Source organism: Anoplophora glabripennis, unplaced genomic scaffold (assembly GCF_000390285.2).
Source record: "Anoplophora glabripennis isolate ALB-LARVAE unplaced genomic scaffold, Agla_2.0 scaffold151, whole genome shotgun sequence".
NCBI lineage: Eukaryota > Metazoa > Arthropoda > Insecta > Coleoptera > Cerambycidae > Anoplophora > Anoplophora glabripennis.
The window spans coordinates 202,994-224,282 of NW_019416371.1; the positions used below are offsets into that span (position 1 = coordinate 202,994).

Below are 21,289 nucleotides of genomic sequence, written 5' to 3' on the forward strand. Positions count from 1 at the left end.
GGGTGTCAAAGTTTTTCTTAAAAACTGACGATTTAATTTATTGCTCTGAAACCGGTCGAGATGTGCAAATGAAATTTGGTGGGTTTTAACAGGTACTTATTGCGCATTTTTTGACACGCAATTAAGAATTTTATGTTCATCATTGGCGCGCGTACGGGTAATAATCTCAATTTTTTTAAAGAAAAAAATGGTACGCCACTGAGATATTACAAATTAAAAATCATTTTTCAATTCCTCGTTCAATTTGTGACACAAAATCTCTCTTGCCTTTTCTTCGTATGGGGCGCCGTTTTGATGCAAAAAAATAAAACATCTTAACGCGTATTTTTTATTTCGATTTATTTTCTCATGTAGAATCACCCCCTGAAATTTGTCGCACTTATTTACTAACACCCTGTATATCGATAAAAACTAAAATTTAAGACGAGATAATTATACGAATATAAAAAAATCTTCTGTGGATGGTTCGAAGAGCTCGATACACCCTGTATACCCTCTCGAATATGCATTTCGGCTTGCCGTTAATACCGCTTGATAAAAGAGATCGTTTTATTTGATTTCTAAACGTGATGTTAACGCTACCCAAATATAGGCAAATGTAGGTCTGTGCAGTCGAGTGCCGTTCGTCGGTAATTGAGTTTGTGGAGATGGGACCATTAAGTGAGGTTTTCAATTTTTATCGCCGTATCTTAACGGCCATCGTAAACAAGTGCTGAAATAATGACTGGATGCGTTCGAAATTCGGTAAAAACGCGAGGGTCGTTATCTCGGTATTTAGAGGGTTCCCTACTTTCATAATGGCGCTTTGATTAGCGGGAAAACGGTAAATTTAACGCAATAACTAGCATAATTAGTCGGTATTTTAATAGTTTAATTTACTGGACTTTATTTATCCGGTACAACTAACTCATATAATTAAGACAGTTTGTACAGTCTTGAAGCTGAAAATCAGCTGTAACCTCCGAAATCTTTGAAACTGCATGGATTTGCATGAAAATTTAGAATAAGGCTCATCTTAGGCTCAAGTTCAAAAGTGACATAAGCCCGATTGAAGCTTTTTGTTTTTTAAAAAAAAAAAATGAAAAAAATAAAATTTTAAGCATTTTATTGATAAAAATCTTGTTCAAGCACAAAGATTAAATAATGTTCCATGTTCTCGAACATGTTTTATGATATATTTGATCTCTTCGACCCTTTATTTAACCCTTAAAAAATACCCCTATGCAAAGCTACATTTTGTCTATCATTTTTTATATATCTTTCATAGTTTCAGAGTTATTATATAAATAAGGCATTTTTTTTTGAATAATGAAAAATACGTTTTCAACTTTTACCGTCATTACTCAAAAAATACGCATTCTAAACCGGTCTAACTTCAGGATCGTATGAAAAACACTAAAACGAAACTAATTGTAAAGGGTCTACGATTCTGTTCATTTTTCCTTAAAAAATATGAGCAACCCATCTGTTTTTGACAATAACTCCTTCAATTTTGCTCTAATTAACTTTTATAAGTGCTCATTTTGAAGGTCTTTTTGAGTACTACAAAAAACTCCAGGAGCGTTATACACGTAAAATTTCGAATATTTCCCCCAAAACAAGTCCCCTCCCACTAACCATATTTCGCTTTGTATAGGACAAACACTTTTTAAAAAAAGATTTTCCTTGTTTATTTATAAGTTACATTTTTTTTAAATAAAATGCGTAGTTTTTGAGTTTTTCGCAAAAAATACTTTGAAAAAGTGTTGTTTTTCACTCAAAATTCCAAGTTTCCAATCGTGAATAATTAAAAAACTATTGATTTCTCGAAAAAATTATTCGAATATTTTTTGCTCAAAATTTGATTCTCTATCGATTTCCAGCGTTATTTTTGAAAAAAAATCCACCCCTGAGAAGGGGTGTCAATCCCCAACAGGGTGGAATTAATCGGCGCTATGTCACTAATGTTCATTGACTTTTTCTCTAACTATCTGCCAAATTTCAAGTCGATCGGTTCAGTTTCAAAGATTCGGAGGTGAAAAGCTTCAATGACTGTATTTAGTTGTGCAGGGGCTTGAAAGCCTCGTAGATTTTTACATTTACAGTTTTAGAAAAATATGCCTAAATGATAAAAAGAGGAACACATGAAATGTACCAGAATATACATAAGTTAGTGACCGTGTCTAGAAAATTGAGAAAATTAAGATCTCTTGATCAATATATAAACTTGCTCTTTGCAGCACTATCTTTGTATTGCGTTGAAGTACCTACCTAAATTCATATTTAGTTTTCTTTTGAGCACCTCATGATTTGCACTGTCGTAGGTTTTAATCATTATAAATAACATCAGCTTGACAGCTTTCTCTTAACTAGTGGTTTGCAATGTAATGATTACCTAAATGTTATTAAATTAAATCGTTTATTTTTTTGCTCATTGTTGCGATATAGTAATTCTCATTCCAAAATTTTAATAATCATCCATATAATTCTATTCAATCATTGTTATAGTTTTAATTCTACAGTTTCTAATCCTTTTGCATCTAAATGAAGATTAGATAATGATTTCTATTGTTATCTGAGTTGCCAAAAATTTGGATTAAGATAAAAATACATTTGTATCCTATATGACTCTTTTCATAACGATTTAATGAATTCAAACCGTCTTTCACAGTGTAATTTCCACTTGGCATTACATCCTCGTGGGCGGTGTGAAATAGGTTGTATATACATAGAAAGTATTTGACATTAGCAGTTTGCCAAAACGAAATTGCGCATCCGAAGTCGACGCAGCGCACGCCCTCCACATGTGTCGATCGAGCTATCTAATTCGTCCTTTTCCTCTGTTTCAGCTACTCATGTGTTCTATGGTCGATTACGAAATGTTGGTATCACACAGTCCGCCAGTTTTCAGCCACAGTCCGCCGACGGGAGGCCTGCTCACCGACTATGCCGCCCTCCGACTAGGTGCAGACTCCTTCCCCAGAGTTCCCCGCGGTAACTGCCGGCTGATCCAGCACTCGAACTCGTGCAGCAGCTTCATCAAACCCGTATCGAGAATGCCGGCTTCGCCGAAGCGGCCGTGCTTGGTTATCCGTCCGTCAGATGAATCGTCCAGTTCCAGCGACGAAGACCCGACCAGCCCGACGCGTCTGAAAAAGAAGGTGGTGTTCGCCGACGACAAAGGCATGTCCCTCACTCACGTCCGCGTCATGACTGAACCGTCCAACGTGCCGCCCCTTTGGAGTTTCCGATTTCTTGCGGAGGTGACGCAAGGTATCACCGCAGACCCAGTGGGCCACGTGGATTCGTGGGAAGTCACGTTTCCTCAGCCTGCTTCGGACTACGTGCACTTCCGGAAGAGGCTAGAGAACGAGAAAGTGTCTTTGGAGAACGTCATCGTGAAAGAGTCCGAGGATACCATCCTAGGAACGGTTAAGGTCAAGAACATCTCCTTCCACAAAGAAGTCATAGTAAGGTCCTCGATCAACGACTGGAAGACGTACGAAGACGCGTTCTGTGTGTTTGTGCCGAATAACCTAGCGTCGAACGTAACACCAGCGTACGTACTCTATGACACTTTTTCATTTAAAATACCGCTAACACCGAAGGCTACGAAAATCGAGTTCTGTGTGTGCTTCCGTTGTGAGGGGACCGAGTACTGGGACAACAACCACAACAAAAACTACGTTATCGTGAAGAGAATACAGACGCCCCTGCACAAATCGCTGTCCAATGACGACCTTTACAACAGGAGGGACAACCCGAGCGAGCCTAAGGTAATTCCGAGCAAATGTGTTGAGATTGTTCAGGCAAAAATGGACTCTTGGTCGGAATTTGCTAGCTGGACGCATTTAGAAAATTCAAATCCTTACTGGTAAACACTCCCTTTCATCCAACCAATATGGAATAAGCAGGCAGCATGTTGGGTGTAAAAATAGTTAGTATTCTCTTTCAATTTATTTACCGGGGTCATGCTGTTGGTCTCTTCATATTCTCAAAATTTCTCTTTTTCTTAGTAACTAAAAATCAATATATAACTGCTTAGATAACGACACACCTAAAAACTTTCAATACTCAGTACATAATATACACTATACAAGGGTTGATTTTTGCCATATACATGCAATGCATATTTGACATTTAAAAAAACATGATTCAAACTTTGTAGATTCATTTTGTTATTTTTCGCGCGGTTATACAAAATTCGTTCAAGATAGAACCAGTTGTATCATTTTTAAATGTCAAATATGGATTTAGTTTAGAAGAAAAAGAGAAATTCCATTACATTTATCCATGCTTTTCTTTAGCGAAGCTTGCGAACAGTTTGTACTGTTAGACCAGCATCTGTTTTGAGGTGGATGTGAAAGGAGGCAAGCAAATTTTTTCTGGATTACCTTCAGTACAACTCGCTTAATAAATGTGTATATTCCTAGATCTGGGCGAGGTCCGGAACATTGTCAAAATTGCAAAAATGTTTAAAAAATTTAAAAAATACCTATTTTATCTGAGTTTTTTACTTATATCTTGGAACCTATGCATTTTGGAAGAATAATGAAGAGGAAAAAAGTTTAAGAATTGAATTTTGCACAATATACTGTAAGTTAAAATGTTTAAAATAATCAAGTATAATAATTCTTTTTAAATATTTTAATTGCTCCGAGGGCATTCTAATTTTGGTAAAAAAAACTTTAGAGTATAATAAAACAACACACCAAATTTCATTAATTATTGCTACTTTGCAACATAGGTAATAAATTTAAACATTTTTAACCTACAGTATATTGTACTAAATTCAATTCTAAAACTTTTTTTGCTCTTCAATATTCTTCCAAAATGCATAGGTTTCAAGATATAAGTAAAAAAAGGTATTTTTTTAAAATTTTTAAACATTTTTGTAATTTTGAAAATGTTCCGGACCTCGCCCAGTATTTCGACAGATCCGCCCTGGTCTGTGTCTGGCACGTTATTTTTCGGTGTGTCTGCCTTACTAACATGTATTTATGACATATATAGGCTGGCGATGTATAAATAATAAACGCGATAACAAAACTATTTCTTCGTCAAATACAACTCTGAGCTGACTTGCAGCCACTGGATGATAAGGCCAATTAAGTTAATATCACTGTAAATAATGGCACGCATCATTTGTTATCACAGTGTACAGGGTGAGATACAGACGGAGACAATGCTTCATAATTTATTTCATTTAAGTGCAAATATAAAAATGTTATAATTTTAAATTACTGGTAATAAAGATTATACTAAAAATTGTTATCTGCATTGTGTGGCACAGTATTATAGTAATACAAACAAAACACTCGTACAGTATCTTTCAATAATTGTTTCCGTCAATATTTGCCTGCAGACTAGTACTAAAAAAATTGAGCCCAAAACCCGCTTTCGGATCCATTTGGAACAGATTGTATATTACTTTATCTTGTCACTATCTGTACGTCAGTGTGAAATAGATTTACAGTCGCGGAAAAATTTCATCGTATGAGGCGTATGTGTTTTATATAAAATAGGTTTCTGGAGGTCGTTGCGTTCCTTGAGCCATTCGAGGAATTTCAAATAGTATCGTAGGTACCCAATTATTGGCAGTTGAATGGGTCTCTGTAAACATTTTTTTAATTTTAGAACGGTTGGTTCAATTTAATCACTGCGTGAAGGGAATATATTAGTGTTAAAATTAGTCCCCCCCTCCTTGTAGATGGGCGGGGGGACTTTGAAATAGAAACCCCTTTTTGCAGATTCGGATTCATAGGATAAAAGTGCGTAGCGTTTGTCTAAAACATTTTTTTCGATTGATGATAGATATTATCGATGAAATTCAATTTTTTTTGATATCTCCTAATGAGAACCTATTTATACTATTCTGCAATACGTTTGCAATAAAAAATATCACATTTTCACTGTAAATAGTCAAAATTAGTTTTAAAACAAATTTTATTTCTCAAATTTTCAATTACTGAAAAATGACTTGTCGAAAAACTACTATTATTGTAACGGAGGAGCAGGCGTTCTTTTTGGGATACCTGGGCACCGCGATTATCTTCGCTTATTACTTATCGGAGTGCTTGATTAAATCTGCTTTCAAATGAATGTATATATTTTGTTCTAAAGAAACCATTTCTTTTGTTAAAAATAATTTTTATAAAAATGTTTTATTATGTTCACATTTAACGTTTGTGTTATTTCTTACTTCGTGTTTTTTGTGACTGCAAAAACACAAAACAAACGTAGAAAGAAAGAAACGACTTTAAGAAACAAGTCATTTTTATCAAGCACTTCGAATGAAACAGAAAACTACTATGTCCTTGTCGTTGTTCCTAATTACACTAAAAGCTGTTTATTTATCAGCCATTGCATTTGGACAAGCAAGAATTTCCCAGTTATTCGAAATTTGCAAAATGAATAAACTTTTTTGACGACGAATTTCGAGTACTTATATACATAAAACGTGGTATTGTTTTACTGCAAACACATTGCAGAATCGTATACATAAGAGAAATGGAGAAAAATTTCGTCGATAATAACAGTGTTCTATCTTGAATCGAAAAAAATGTTTCAGACAAACCCTACGTACTTTTAGCCCTAGAATTCGAACCTGAAATAAACAGAAACCCCCATGGTTTCTGTTTAAGATTTCAAAGTGAGAGAGAAGGACTAATTTTAACACTATTTCCCCACCCCGGATGATTAAATTTTGATTATTGACATTTCTTCGCAGTGTTTATTTCTCTCGAGATACTTGAAAGCTTTAGGTTAAAAAAAAACACCCGTTATATACTTATTTAAAGGATGATGATTCTCAATAGGTGACAAGAGTGTTCGTGAATAACGGCATATGCAATTTGAAATCTAATTTTGGACGGAAAACTGAAGCCTAGAATATTTCCATCATATGCAGTTGTCATGTAATAAGGATAACCAATTTATATTTGGACGCTTCCGAAAATACATTTATAGACTAGTCATTACACGTGTTTATGTAACTTTGTAGGTAAAGTGTAGTTAGCAGTAAGTTTAATTTGCCAAAAAGTTTTACAGCCCATTTTGGGCTGCCAGGAGCTGGGCCAACTAGATATTCAGTGCTGTCAGTTTTTAATGTCCGTGTAATATTTTAAAATTATGTTTATTGAAATAATATTCAGGTGCTTATTAATAATTTTCCGTGAAACATTTAAGATATTTCATTTAAATACATAAGAACGATACATGTTGTTGATGTACGATTGAAGTTTTGCTTTGCAAGTAAATGGAGGTACACAAATATAAAAAATCGTTACGAAACGCTCATTATGCGGGAACGGACTGAATTCCCACCCAGATATGCATAAATAACCACTTCCTAGACTTAATAGTTGAAATTAATCGATTCAGCAGTAATGGTGGGTTCTCTTTGTTGCAGCTTCCTATAACTTCCGTGAATTCAACGTTGCCAAATGGAGAACCATCCTAAGGAGTCGGAAGACTGCTTTTACCTCTAGTAACTTTAGTCACTCTGCGGATGGAAATTATATGTTTCTTCCAGGATCCGAGAAAACCGATCGCGAAAAGCCATTTGAAGGAGTTTGGTCTGTGACTGAAATCTGTGATATAAAATTATGACCGTAGTTTGTTAAATTGTGGTGATTGTTAGTCACTCTGTACGTGCCAAACTGAATGTTTTTGAGTAAAATTGTGAAGAAATTGTACCTTTTTAAAAGACTGATATTTTATTACTGAGTATGGATATATATATATGTGCAGATATGCTTAAATGAGATTCTTTTTATTATAAATAAACAAGTTTAAATTTTATATAAAGTGTATGTATGTATTTAACAAGATATATTTTATATTATACAGCTGCTTAATGTAAGTCAGTGGTAGGTAGTTCCTTGCCGTTTCTCTAGGTTTGATTTGCAATATGAAACATTGTATTTTTATCGTTTGTTGTGTAGTTTTACGTCATATCATCTTTATTGTCACTGTACATACTTCATTTTTTTTTATGTTGTGTTATTATTAATTATTATTTATTTAATAATATTTAATAATTATTTTAATTCCTTAATACTGCTTTCTAAGACTAATTAATGTGTACTGTTAAATTTGCGAGTAATTACGTTTTTCCTGCATATGCCTACTTTTAACTATATTTTTTTTTTCTGTACCTTTGTAGGTCGTATATGCAATTTTGTTAATAAAGATGTTAAAACTTTACAGGCTCGTTTACTTGTTTGCACTAACCTGCCCCATCTCGAATCGGTTTGACCTCCGCCGCCGGTAAACATTCCCCAGACTGCTGTATCTAGTTTGTTACGTATATTTGTTTATTAATAGCGCTGTATAAACAAAGAACGCGCATTCCGTAGGTGTGGTATTTACCGAGTGCGAACACCGTTTATTTATCGTCCCTTTGCTACCAGATATTACTGGAATCCTTATCTATTCCCGGGACTCGGAAAAAATCACCTCCAAACAACCTGGAATATTTCAAACTGCGAGGTTCAAAAACCCCCTCGGGTTTGCCAGAAAAACATCGCAAATGTGGTAATAAAATACAAAACGGTAAATATAAATACTCGGGCTAGGAATGCTAATGTTGTTGTCGGTTACTAGTTCCAGCAAGTTATTATTAAAGCATCGATAATAAGAAAGAGAAACAGTCACTGATTCATTTTTTCAAGCGCTGTTGATATCAAGTTTTACGGATGGTATTGAGAGGTAAGTTAAGCACAGATTTAAAGGAAGATAAATTAACTCATGGCACCAATATCCTTGGACTGGACGGGGTCGAGCGGGACTATCTTTACCGACGTCATCTCTGTAGGCCCGGACGCTGCGCTGTTTTAACCGTGCAGTGGTAATTTCATGTTTATTCTTCAAATATGCTTAATTTTATGATCTTGGTGCGATAATTTGATATACCTATATATAAATGTTTTAAATCGAGTGAGAACCCATCAACCTCAACACCAAAGACAGGTATTCAAAAATAAAAAAAAATCATATTTGGTGTTGATTAAACAACGAAAATAATCTTGTAGCTTCACAATACTTTTCAACCTTAAACCTGAACCCAATAACATAACCTCAAATTCCCCAAACCAAACCTCAAAGTTATGCACTGACTCTTTTCTAAATCTACGAGTATAATTACTTTAAAACTATATTTTTGAGCTTATGTTTGCTAACTCTAAAGTCATAAACCTACACCCATAAAAACCTAACCTCAAACCCTTCAAAACCTAGCCCCAAACCCTCAAAACCCAACTACAAGTTTTAAAAACTTGAGCTAGAAATTCATAGGATGCGTATGTTCCACATCAAAGAAAAACTTGAAAATTATTTTCGGGAAACTTATATTTTTTATTTTTGAAGCCCCTAACCTCTATTCTTAAATATCTAACCTCAAATCCAAGAAATCTGTGCTAGAAAGTAAAACGAAGGATATTTTCCAAACCAAAGATTATGACTCCTTGAAAACTCCATTCTGGAGCTAATATTTTGTACTTCTGAAGCCTCAAACATATGCTATGTCCATAAAAACCTAACCTCAAACCCTTGAAACTTATTCTCAAATCCACAAAAAATAAGTGGATATTTAGATAAATAGATAAATTATACAACTTTCAACAATTTCAGCTCAAAACTCAGACTCAAAATACTACTAACTATCCATTTATTTAACCAAATATTAATCAAGAGTCAATATAATAATGTTTTTAATTATTGTAATCAAACCGCTGCATTTAAACATTTTTTTGACCAAAATAACCGGATTAACGCACACTTCCCCAGCACTATACGCCATGCACCACGAGATGACTTAATGGGGACGATGGGGACAAAGAATACGTACGACAACCATAGAATGAGGTTGGGTCATTGAATGATGAGGACATTTACTCCGAATTAGCTATAAGTGCACTAAATACAAGTTTATCTGCAGAATTTATTTAACGGTTGAATGAAAGTACTCGTAGATTGTCAGTTTTAGTTCAAATATGAGTAAAATTATGAAAATGTTCAGTATTGAGTAGAAAGGTACTCATTAATTTCAGTCAATAGACTCACTTCGTACACCGATTTTTTTACAGTGTAGGTTTTGCCTTATATCACATTCATATTTTATATTTAAAAGATCAAGAAAAGAAGTCAGCAAAACACTATAAAAATGTGGAATTTTCCAGTTTTGAATCCTAAATACGAGGATTATATTGAAAAATCTCCAATAAACCTCCTTAGTGTTATTGGCTTTAAAAAGCGTGTTCTGTAATGCATTTTTAATCTTAATGACTCTAAGATATTTCATTTAATATGCCTTGGATGTGAAAAATATTGTAATACTTGATTAGATGATGATTCAGATTGGTGATTGATTGATGAGGTTATTAAAAAAACAAAAACAAATTGTTGATTAAGATAATTAGATAATTATCGTGTATTGATTTAGAATCTTGAAAGCGTACAAAATATTTACTCCCACTGAGATACTTTTTATAGTAACATCTCTACTGAATTACAATTACGTCAATAGATACTTCATTTTCCTAAAATGACCAAAATTTCCAAAGCTATGCTTTGTTTCAGTCTACCTTATAATAGTTCGATATGAGTAAATGTAACCTTCCTTGACGGTGCCTTGTAGGAGCAATATTTTCAATGCAACGTTTCAATCTACGTCTTCATGATGTGTTTGGCGTACTAATTTTGAATCCAGTCACCGCAGTGTGCCTAGATGGCATAAGATCGCTTGAATACCATAAGAAGATGCTTTTCTCAACTTGTTCTTCATTTTTGGAAGTTACTTTGGAACTACACTACACTAATCCCTTCTTTCTGTGTGGAACCATGTTCTTTTATTGGTGTCCAAAAGGTTTGGACATAGACAGAAATGTCTCATTTTAATGTAATTTAGAAAGTTAAATATCACACGTAATACCAGTAGATCCGATAATATTGATTTATGGGCGGCAGTTTTGGGAATGTGAGTAACTCCCACATATTGCTATTCTACGTAACTGCTGATTAATAATTGGATTAAATCCACCTCTACATCTATACGACGGAGTATGAGGAATGGTTATTTCCGTTAAGATAAGGTTCACTTGAAATGATTAATTGTAGACTTTAATAAAATATTGAGGCTTCTAGAGTTATCTAACGTCTCCGAGATAAATTTGATATTTCCAGGTCAAGTAAAATAGATGTGTCCGAAATTATGATAAATTATGAGTCTTGCAGAGGAAGAATCGGTGGAATTAGACAGGTGTCTTTTAAGACATGTAAAGCGGAATAAAAGGAAATATATTGCCATTTCTAAACAGCCACCAACATTTCTCTATTGAAGTTTTATGTTAGACATTAAACGCCTCCACGTCGCGACTGGGACTCTGTTTCATTTAAATGTAATAATGTGTTCATATTTCTATCAAGCGAAGGACGGTGGTCTTGTACTGTACGAGATAATCTAAAGTGTCGTGTATTAATTATAGCGGTACTATATTAAGCGGGTTTTTAAATGAGGTTCTTGAAACTTTACACCATATATGTCATAACAGGACGATATTTTTTTCTCTACAAGGTTTCTTCGGCGCAGAGACACGTTACATAGAATATTAAAGTTTGTTCAGATGTTGTGAATGCAAATGCATGCAGTGCTATGTGGGAAGAACTAATCTAAAAACATTTAGTGGAATACCATAGGGCATAGTTAAGTGGGGAACTTTAAGACCACGGAGGTCCACAGTAGACTTGATCTTGACCAATCATGGTTACTGTGGACCTCTGTGATCTTAGAATTCTTTATAACGCGCGTTCAAATAAAAACGTGGTCAAGTTGGTTCTGAAAATTTGAACGTAGGGCGTAGCGTATAGCAAATGAACTTAAAACGTCATATGTCAAAGCGCTATATCGCCGCTATCAATTTGAATATTTTCGTTTTAAAAAGCGTTTAAAATGGTGTTTTCTCAAGAACAAAAAGTGTTTATCATAGAGTCCTACTTTAGAAATGGACGCAAGATTGATGGAATATGGAAGTATTCTATTGAGGAATGTTTCATAGAATTTCAAAATCAATTTCCCGGCGTTGTTGTGTACAAAATTTTTCAAAGTGCAGTTCAGCGTTGTGTTAATGTTTTTCGTGAAACGGGCAGTGTAACAAGAAAAGAAGGAAGCAAAAAAGCGGACTGAAGAATTAAAAGAAAATGTCCAACAAATAATGGAAAATGCGCCAAGAACTTCTGTACGTGTTTTATCACAAATGGTGGGAGTATCAGTCGGTACCTGCCACACAGTGTTAAAAAAAGATTTGCGTTTGTTCTCCTATCGTTTAACTTGTCAGCAAGAACTTCATGAAGTTGATTTTCCGCGACGGGCTGTATTTTGTGAATGGTTTTTAAACAACTACGATGAACTTCATAATATCACCTTTTTTTCTGATGAAGCCTGGTTTCATTTAAGTGGTTACGTAAACTCACAGAATATGAGAATGTGGTCTTCTGAAAAACCAGATAACTTTTTTGTCGAGGGCCCTCTACACGCTCAAAAAATTGGAGTTTGGTGTGCTCTCAATCGAAGGAGGATATATGGAGCTATTTTTTTAATGGTACTCTTACTGCGCAAAGGTATAGAGAAGAAATTATCGCTCCTTTTGTTAACCAGCTGGAAGAAAACGAAATTACAAACTTTTACTTTCAACAAGATGGCGCAAGGGCACATACGGCAGGCGAGACGATGAATATGTTGAGGGAAGTTTTCCAAAATCGACTAATAAGTCTCAATGCTGAACATGAATTTCCACCGAGGTCATGTGATATTACGCCGTGTGATTTCTTTTTGTGGCCTTACCTTAAAAACAGTATTTTTGAACTGCCTATTCCTGATTTAAACCATCTGCAGGCTCGACTTATAGACAAGATTCGTGAAATTAACAATACCCCGAGCATCTTAGAAAATGTCTTTAATTCTTTGAGGAACAGGTGTGAAAAGTGCTTGGAACAAGGAGGGGGACACTTTCAGCAGCTGCTTTAATTGTTTGTTATTGTTATCACGATTATTCTTTAAAATAAAGTTATATAGTCTTTAACGTTATTGAAACTGACAGCTGCTATACAGTTCGTTGAGAAATGAGGTTAAGTTGGTCGCTATAAGCTACTCCCTACGTCCAATGTGTCAGAGCCAACTTCAACCACGTTTTTATTTGAACACTCGTTATAACTCTAGTCTGCTAATTAGGTCCATAGTAGGTCTGCTCTTCTTGCTGATAGAACCCACACAGACCGGACGAATATGATTCAGGTATTTTCTAAGTCTCCAATGTTCACTTAGCAGCTCCATTGTTGTTCTTATTGACTTGTAACTTCGATGGTTAATTTTCCTTACCACTATTTTTGGACCTTTTCCTTCATTTATTCCTGCACAAGTTAGTAATTCCTCAGGACGCGGACGGTTCGAGTCCTTGTGGAGCAGTAGATGAGCCTGCTCTGACTAAATCATCAGCTTTATTAAAGAATAAAAGCCAGAGTGCTGGCTTTCTACGACGTTTTGGTTGGATTGGTATCCAATCTGGTTGCTCACTATTATTATTTCCATTTTTATAAGTTATTGCAAAATCTTTATGTGATGTAATATCCCTTTTGAAGTTATGAGTTTAAATTATACGTTTCACCCTCTATAGAATGAGATTCCCCGATAAGGTGCCTATAGGAACTAAAAATATGTTCAGCGAAGTACTACCTATAATTACATGTCTTATGCGCGAATTTTGGCAAATACCTAGAAGAAATAAACTAAAACACCTTGATTTATCGTTATTAACTACGTCAATAGCGAAACATAAATCATATATCCATTTAAAATAAATAAAGCGTTTATCTTATCGCAAAAAATCCAAGGAGATCTGCAATTTCAGCCAGCATCTGCTTATAAATAACCTTCGCATGAAAATTAAATAATAAAGTCTTCAGTCTCACTTTTACGGTGAGTTAATTTCTCTTATGTGTACGTATCACGAGATCGCACAGTGAGAAACATCTTTAACTTTTTTCAGCCAACTACACGTCGAGATGGACGCGAGTTTATGGCCTTTTTGCACGTTTACGCTTTCAATTCATAAGACGGGGTCGATTTTTACGGTCATTTAATATTTGCCGTAACTATCATGGGTTCGAGGTGCTCTTTTCCATGGGGATCTTGCTCCGGTGGAAGATTCCCACTAGCAAACGCTTCCAAGTCATTTTAATACACCAACAGCACCAAGAAAATTAATCTGAACCTAATTTGTTATTTTTCAAATTCGAAAGTACAACAGGAAACTGTTTATGTCTAAGTTGAAACTGTAGAAACTCTAAAAAATCTAAGTACAATAATTAATATTTTTCAAAGTGCTTTCCTAAAGTGTTGCTTCAGTCTTTTCAACATATTTTGAGGAATAGCGGCAATTTATTGTTTCATTGCATCTTCCAGTTGTTCGCTAGTTTAAGACCTATGTTTGTAGATAGGAGCTGTGAGGTAGCCCCACAAAAAAAAAATTGCATGGATTCAGATCAGGGAACGAAATGGCAAGGGAGTGACGAGTAGTTCTCGAGCAGAACGCCTTGAAAAGTGCTTTATAGACTCCAAAACATGATTCCATCATCATCATCATTCTCTTCTATGCAGATGCTGGTAATTCGTCGTTTATGGTAAGGCTTATTATCCATGACAATTACAGCACCCGTTCATATTCTCACGGTAATCTTCTATGGGTCGCGAATCGAACTCATGTAAACTATTATCCAAAAATCCGCCTTCATTGCTGATATCTGTATTTATTAATGGCCGTTCTTTCCCAGAGGGTGCCTTTAATCCCTTGAAAATTCTTCTAAGAACGCATCCCGTCTGCCATTAACAATTAAACAATGCCAAGCTATTTATTCATCTATGTCCGTCCAGAATGTAATTTTCCCTTTCGGTGTAAGTAAAACTTTTAAGGTTAAGTTTTAACATATCCCTGACCGAGAAATAGCGAAATTTCTGGCGTTTTTAAGTACTGAAATCTTGATAAGTAAAACATGTAGAACAAAAGTAAGCACAAAAATAAAATTATCGATGTTCTGTTTATTCATTGTTACCATTTAAATTTACTCAAATAAAATAATAACTAAAAAAAGCGTTTGTAAAACATGCGTTTGCTGTTATCCTAACCCCACATTTTAAGGATTATTTTCACGTACTTATAAATAAAAGTAAACAATTTTATATGTAGGACTAAGCAAGTAAATGTTATAAGAATATTTACATGTGGAGTTATATATAAAAAAGTTAGTATTTTCGTAGATTTCAGTACCTAAAACCTTGATGGTTTGATCGTTTTTTTGCACCTGTTTATTCGTTTTACTGCGGCGTCTTTGAAAATACTCAGGTGGCATGACATAACATACCTATTATTTGATAAGCTTCAGAGTATTCAGTTATTAAATGTTTGAAATTATTTGTCTTTGTGGAAAACACTATTTAAAGAATATGGCGCCCTTAACACGTCTTTCCTGCTGGTACGCTTATGACACACACTGACACGCTTCAGAAAACGAAGTAGTGAAAATTGTGGATTGATTTATTTATGATCGTACTGTCTACTATTTTGTCACTACTTGGCATTGGCATAAATAAACACAGACCTGGATCTGTCCGTATAATTTGTTTCAAATTATAGAGGAACAGCACCAGACGCCTTATCATAATTTCATCATGCCATTAAATCTAGGGAAAGGTTAGGTAGATCGGCGTGTAATTTATTGGCTGACTTATGTTTTATCGACTGTTATGTCTGTTAGTAGAATTTTTCTACGTCCGATGCGCGTAATGTTTTCAATTATTTATTTATACCCTTGCTCCACTGAGAAAGCCATATAGATAGGCGAGTTATAGGTTATAGATAGATAGTTATCGTCTGCAGCACGGAACGCATTGTAGAGGTTTGATTAATGATGCCGAATGGGAGACGGGAAAGTAAAAATCCACGTCGTGTGTTCTTGCACATCAACTAGGACTATTTGTAAGTGTCGGTACTGGATGTGGGTAAATAATGGTGTGATTTACACCTAACGATATTGACAAGTGGTACGGTTTATTAAAGCAATGCGGAACATGATAAAAAATTACCAATAAACTTCGGATCAATAAGCATATTTCCAGTGGCGTGCTACTACCTACATAAAGGGTGCCCGAAAGGAAACGTATAGGATTTCGTATGAGACAAAAATATATTATTAATAAAAAAGTTTTTACATGTTTTTGAAGGCTGAAATTCGTTGATAACTCTCCTAATTTCTAATTCAAATCTTGCGTTACTTTTGGGATACCCTACAGCATAAATTGCAATGTTTCTTTAATCAAGATATACAGGGTGTTGATGAACTTATGTCAAACATTTAAAGGGGTGAAAAACGAGCAAAAACTGAGTCAATTGATGTGACAAACTTGTATCGAAAGTTTGAGGTCATAGAGAAAAAAAGCTAATTAAAAATGTGTTTAAAACTGTTTTGGAACTGCTGAAATACATGTATTTTATCGCGGCGAGTACTTACCAAAAAATCTATGACACCTTTTACGAGTTTTGAATTTCCTAGATGCTTAGACGGTGCTTCATATTTAGATTTTTTGCAAAATCGCTATTGGAAGATTATTCGACAAAATATGTGCTTATTGCATAACGGAGCCCCCGCTCATTTTTTTCGGAGAATGCGCAACTTTCTTTACTTTTCCCGATCGCTGGATAGGCCGCGGCAGCCTAGTTAAATGCCCCCGATTCCCGGACCTTACAGCTTTAGACTTTTTTTTTGTGGGGATGTATGAAAAGTGTTGTGTATTCCATGGAAGTTCGTACATCGATCAACTGCGACATCGCATTGCTGAAGCTTTTAATACGATTCGAGAGGATGTGGCAATGTTACAACTCATGCGAGCGAATTGGATACGTCGCGCTGAAGCTTGTGTGCAAGCAAATGGTGGGTACATCGAACATCATCTATGAAAATCAGCAGTTCTCAAAAGGTGGTTCGTTGCAATGTTGAGGTATGTCCGATTTTAAAATTACATTTTACTCAACGCAAATCAGTGTATTTACCTCATTTTGACGTAACGGACATGTGTCAAAAAAAATTGACATAAGTTCATGAACTCCCTGTATTTATGGCAATGCTATCGTGATAAAACTGAATACTAATTTAGTGGTCGCATTCGACAAATGAGGAAAACGTCACGTTGGTGAAAACTATATTTATCTATCTTGGAAATATGCTATCAGAAAACCACGATAAAGTTAATGAAATATTAAGAAGATTATCTGCATTTTTTTTTATTAAACTCATGTTTAATTGACAGTGGGTAAACAAATTTACATGATTGGACTTTCTGATGACGCAATGGGATTATGAGGGACGAAGAAATGGTTAAATGAAAACAGTTTTTGAATAAGTGGCTCGTAGACCGGATCTAACTGTTTAGATTTGCGAAATATTTTGAGAGGAAGAAAAGAAATTTATTTTTGAAAATCTTTTTATATTTTTATAAATTTTTTATATCGTTTGTAATAACTTTTCGCAAATAATTTCCGTAGATTCTGATTTTCAACGTTTCAGTTCCGAGAAACCATCATCAATTTTATTTTTATTTATGTTTTTTCAGCACGTCATCGAGTTTTTTGCACATATGACACAATGAGTTGCCCATAAGAGAGGGTGACAATGGTTTGTTGAAATGAAAAATCCAAGTATCTATAATTATTACGTATTTGTAACGTATAATACAGGTTATGGCAATCTATTCGTCCGATCAGTTCACCAATTCCTTTAATCGAGACTTAAAATATTGTCTCCAAAACAGATTTCTCTAGAAACCACTGTGACAACTTAGTAGTTTATGACTTTAAGAAAAGTCAACTCTAAATTGGTTTTATATACTCAGAGTTAAAAGTCACTCAATTGATAGTTATCAGTAACTTGGATGTGAGTAAAACTCATTCATTTCTGATGCAATAGTTTCAGTCAGTTGTACTCATACTAATAGAGTGAAAATTTCAATCAATCTCGCGTGGACAGAAATTGATACATTATTGTGTAAAGTTGAGTGAAATTTGAGTGATTTTTTTTTATAGTGTAGCTGTGTAGTGTCTTAAGCGTCACTTCTCGGTGATATATTTTTCAAGTATGCCGCTATTCACACGCAAATAAAAGCACCTAAATAACAGCTAAATAAAAGTGTATTATTCAAATACAAAGTCAACTATTTGTAGAAGAATTATTTTTTCGGAATACTTATTTCCAATTGCCACGCACGTCTGACTTTCTGCCAGAGCTAAATTTAATTTTACGATTTTTTTTGTTGCCACAATCTAAATATTCCTCCCACACTCGAGAGACGTCTAATAATTAAATGAAATAAAAGCAAAAACTACATGATAATTGTTATATGTATAGGGGCAGTAAAATATTGACCCTTATTTCAATATGACCTACATTAATTTTCATATTGCATGCCAAAAATGATGAAATAATCAACAGTTTGAAATCACCTGAAAGTTTGGCAGTAAAATTTTTCTGATTTCCTAAAAATATCAAGCCGGTAACTTTCCAGTATACTAAATTTAAATACATTATGCTACGCGTTGAGTACAGAATGGCTATTGAGTAATTCAAAAGTATATTTTTATATATTCTTTTTCATGTCCCACAGCAATAGTTAAAAATAATTCATTAATAGATGTAGGTGTATACAACAATTAGCGAATGCTAATATAAATTTTCGGTTCAATTGTTCTATTCCTGTCTGTGGAATAAGGAATCTTTGGTTGGTTACAACGAAGAGATAACGAGGTAGTGTTCTATGAAATCAGAACGTGTCAAAATTTTCGATTCCCTTTTCAGAACGTTTATACCCATTACAAAACTTAGATGCAGAATAAATAATTCAATCATATTTTATAAAATTGGCAACAACTATGATGTTAATAGATCGAAAATTGATTGATCCCCACCTTCAATATTTTTACCAAAACCAAATGGACCTAAAAAGAGTAAAGTAAAATGGCGAGAAAAGTTTCAAGAGGAGATATCTATTATATTTTCAAGCATGGTGGTAATATTGAAGCATTTTTAAATATAGTGTTTGGGTTCAATTGTCCATATCTCCTAATAAAAAAGTGCTAAGTAAAATGAATGGGTTGATGTTCCATAATATTTACTATAGTTTGTTGTTTTTGGTCATTAATTCTTTCATAAGAGTTTATTTCCACTGCAGTTTGTTTGGTTTGGCGAATTTTTATATTTGGCACACAGTATTTACCATATGTAGATTTCTATTTAAAACTATTTCTCATATTTTTTTCTAATGTCCATATTAATACCTATTACAAACTTTTTAATGAAATGTCTTATTTGCCTTCATTATTAGCTTATCTGTCCAAACACACTTTTAATATTTCTTAATAAACCGTGTTTGATTTCTGTTTGGATATGTGATTTAAATTTATGATTTTTAAATAATTTGTGCAAATAAGTCGGTCACTATTTCCCAAAAATCTTTACGACGCACAACGGGTCTCTGACGTGCTTGTTTGATATTTATATTATCACGTAATCTCTCGGTAGCCAGAAGTCCGGCCAGAAGGACCAATAGGAGCCAGACGTGTTCGCTGAAGCATGGCTCACTTTTCCAATAAAATAATATATCAGGTTTTAATGATACAGAGCCCCATAATTATTCATCCCTCTAAAAATATGTTTTAGATAATTTGATTTATTTGAATTTTCATGACAATGTCTTTCCTGTGAGGCGACCCGCAATTCCTGTCACCTGGATTGATTGAAAATACATAACTTCGCTCACTTCTTCCACTTCTTCTTGAAGATAAACCTTTAGGTGTCAGAGTTCAAGCTCCTATCCATTTGATAAATAATGGCAGACCTCAGTTTTGGCCTCCTCGAAGACGCAATTTAGATCCTATAGATTTTTGTATATGGGGTTAATTAACTCCAAGACACCTGTGCAAGACATTCAAGAATTGAGAGAATAAATAACTTGTTATCACTTATGGATACCTGCTTGTTAAATTCAAAGAAACAAACGTAACCTTTTACAGACTGATTTAGATGCTTGCTTGGTCCATTCGTTAAGCCCCTATCAGATTTTTCCGTCACATATAAACACGCGAGTAAAACACGAGAAGTAAAAGGTTTCCAATTAATAATTATTTAATTCAATCAACCTCTTTTCAACAGCTAACGCGCGACGGTGTTTATCAATATTCCATTAACCTCACGACTAAAAACACTTTGAATTTACAGTTTAGATACAAAGCAGACTTTTACATTCTTAAAAGGAAATGTACCGCATGCAATGACTGCAATTTTTCACAAGGCTATATTGAACTATTATTAACTCCATATCTGTAATTTAAAATCTCAAGTATGCATGGTTAATTGATTAACAAATATGAACTAACAATAACAGAAACAGCTCAGCGACCATTATATACTTTACGAAGGATTAAATTAAAGTATCCCATAAATTATTTTAATTTCGGCATCCTTTGTTGAATTTGTGATGTTTTATTCAGTTTATTTTCAAAAAAATTGCATCTGATTGATCTAGTAACAGGTTGTACAGGGTGATACTCAGAAATGATTCAATAGAAGTCCTGAGAGTTTTAACCAATTTTTTCCGCAAAAATAGGGATATCGACGATACCCTGTAGAAGTAAAAAAGTATTAGATGACAGTTGCGTGGGAACTGCCCCATTTTATAACAATGGGTCCATTTCCGTTAGAATATGGGTGGGATCTGTCTCCATTTTGACGCTATTAGTTGGAGAATTCTTGTTAGTTCGTCAATATTCAAAGGCGAGGGATCAAAAAATCAGTAGGAGGGTAAGCCCGTATTGTATTGAGCCTTAGACGTCGATGCAGGTACTGAGGTTGACCGAGAGTGGCATCCATATACAGGGTGTCTTGTGTCAGATGCTCACGTATAGGATTTTGATGGAATGTTCTACTAAAACTTATTTTATTTTCAGAAGAAATAATTAAGTTGCAATGGGATTCGGAAGAACAGAATAAAAGTCATTAAAGATAAGATTTTTTGTAAATTACACCACACTTTTCATATCAAAATAGAGATTTACGTCAAACCAAAATATTTTAATAGAAAAAATTAAACCGTAATTTAGCTTCGATAACAGATTTGAAAAACTTACCACATTAAGAAAAATCCTCCAAAAAAATCGTGTTTTTTTTTAACTGGTACAGATTTTTTTAAATATTATCCACATGTAAAACAGTA

At 34.3% G+C, this 21,289-nt stretch overlaps 1 protein-coding gene across 3 annotated transcripts in view; it reads left to right on the forward strand.

The window, feature by feature from the left end:
- The window catches only part of LOC108904157 (protein phosphatase 1 regulatory subunit 3B), a 35,737-nt gene extending 27,749 nt beyond the window's left edge, over nt 1–7,988 (forward strand). For 2 of the 3 annotated variants that reach the window (XM_018706586.1, XM_018706587.2), the window contains exons 2-3: nt 2,829–3,916; nt 7,391–7,988. In XM_018706586.1, the coding sequence (XP_018562102.1) occupies nt 2,835–3,857 (1,023 nt within the window). In that variant the 5' untranslated portion in view covers nt 2,829–2,834 and the 3' untranslated portion in view covers nt 3,858–3,916; nt 7,391–7,988. The remainder of the gene's footprint in view (nt 1–2,828; nt 3,917–7,390) is intronic. The other variant, XM_018706588.2, reaches the window with a different exon arrangement.
- Nucleotides 7,989–21,289: the final 13,301 nt, after the last annotated feature.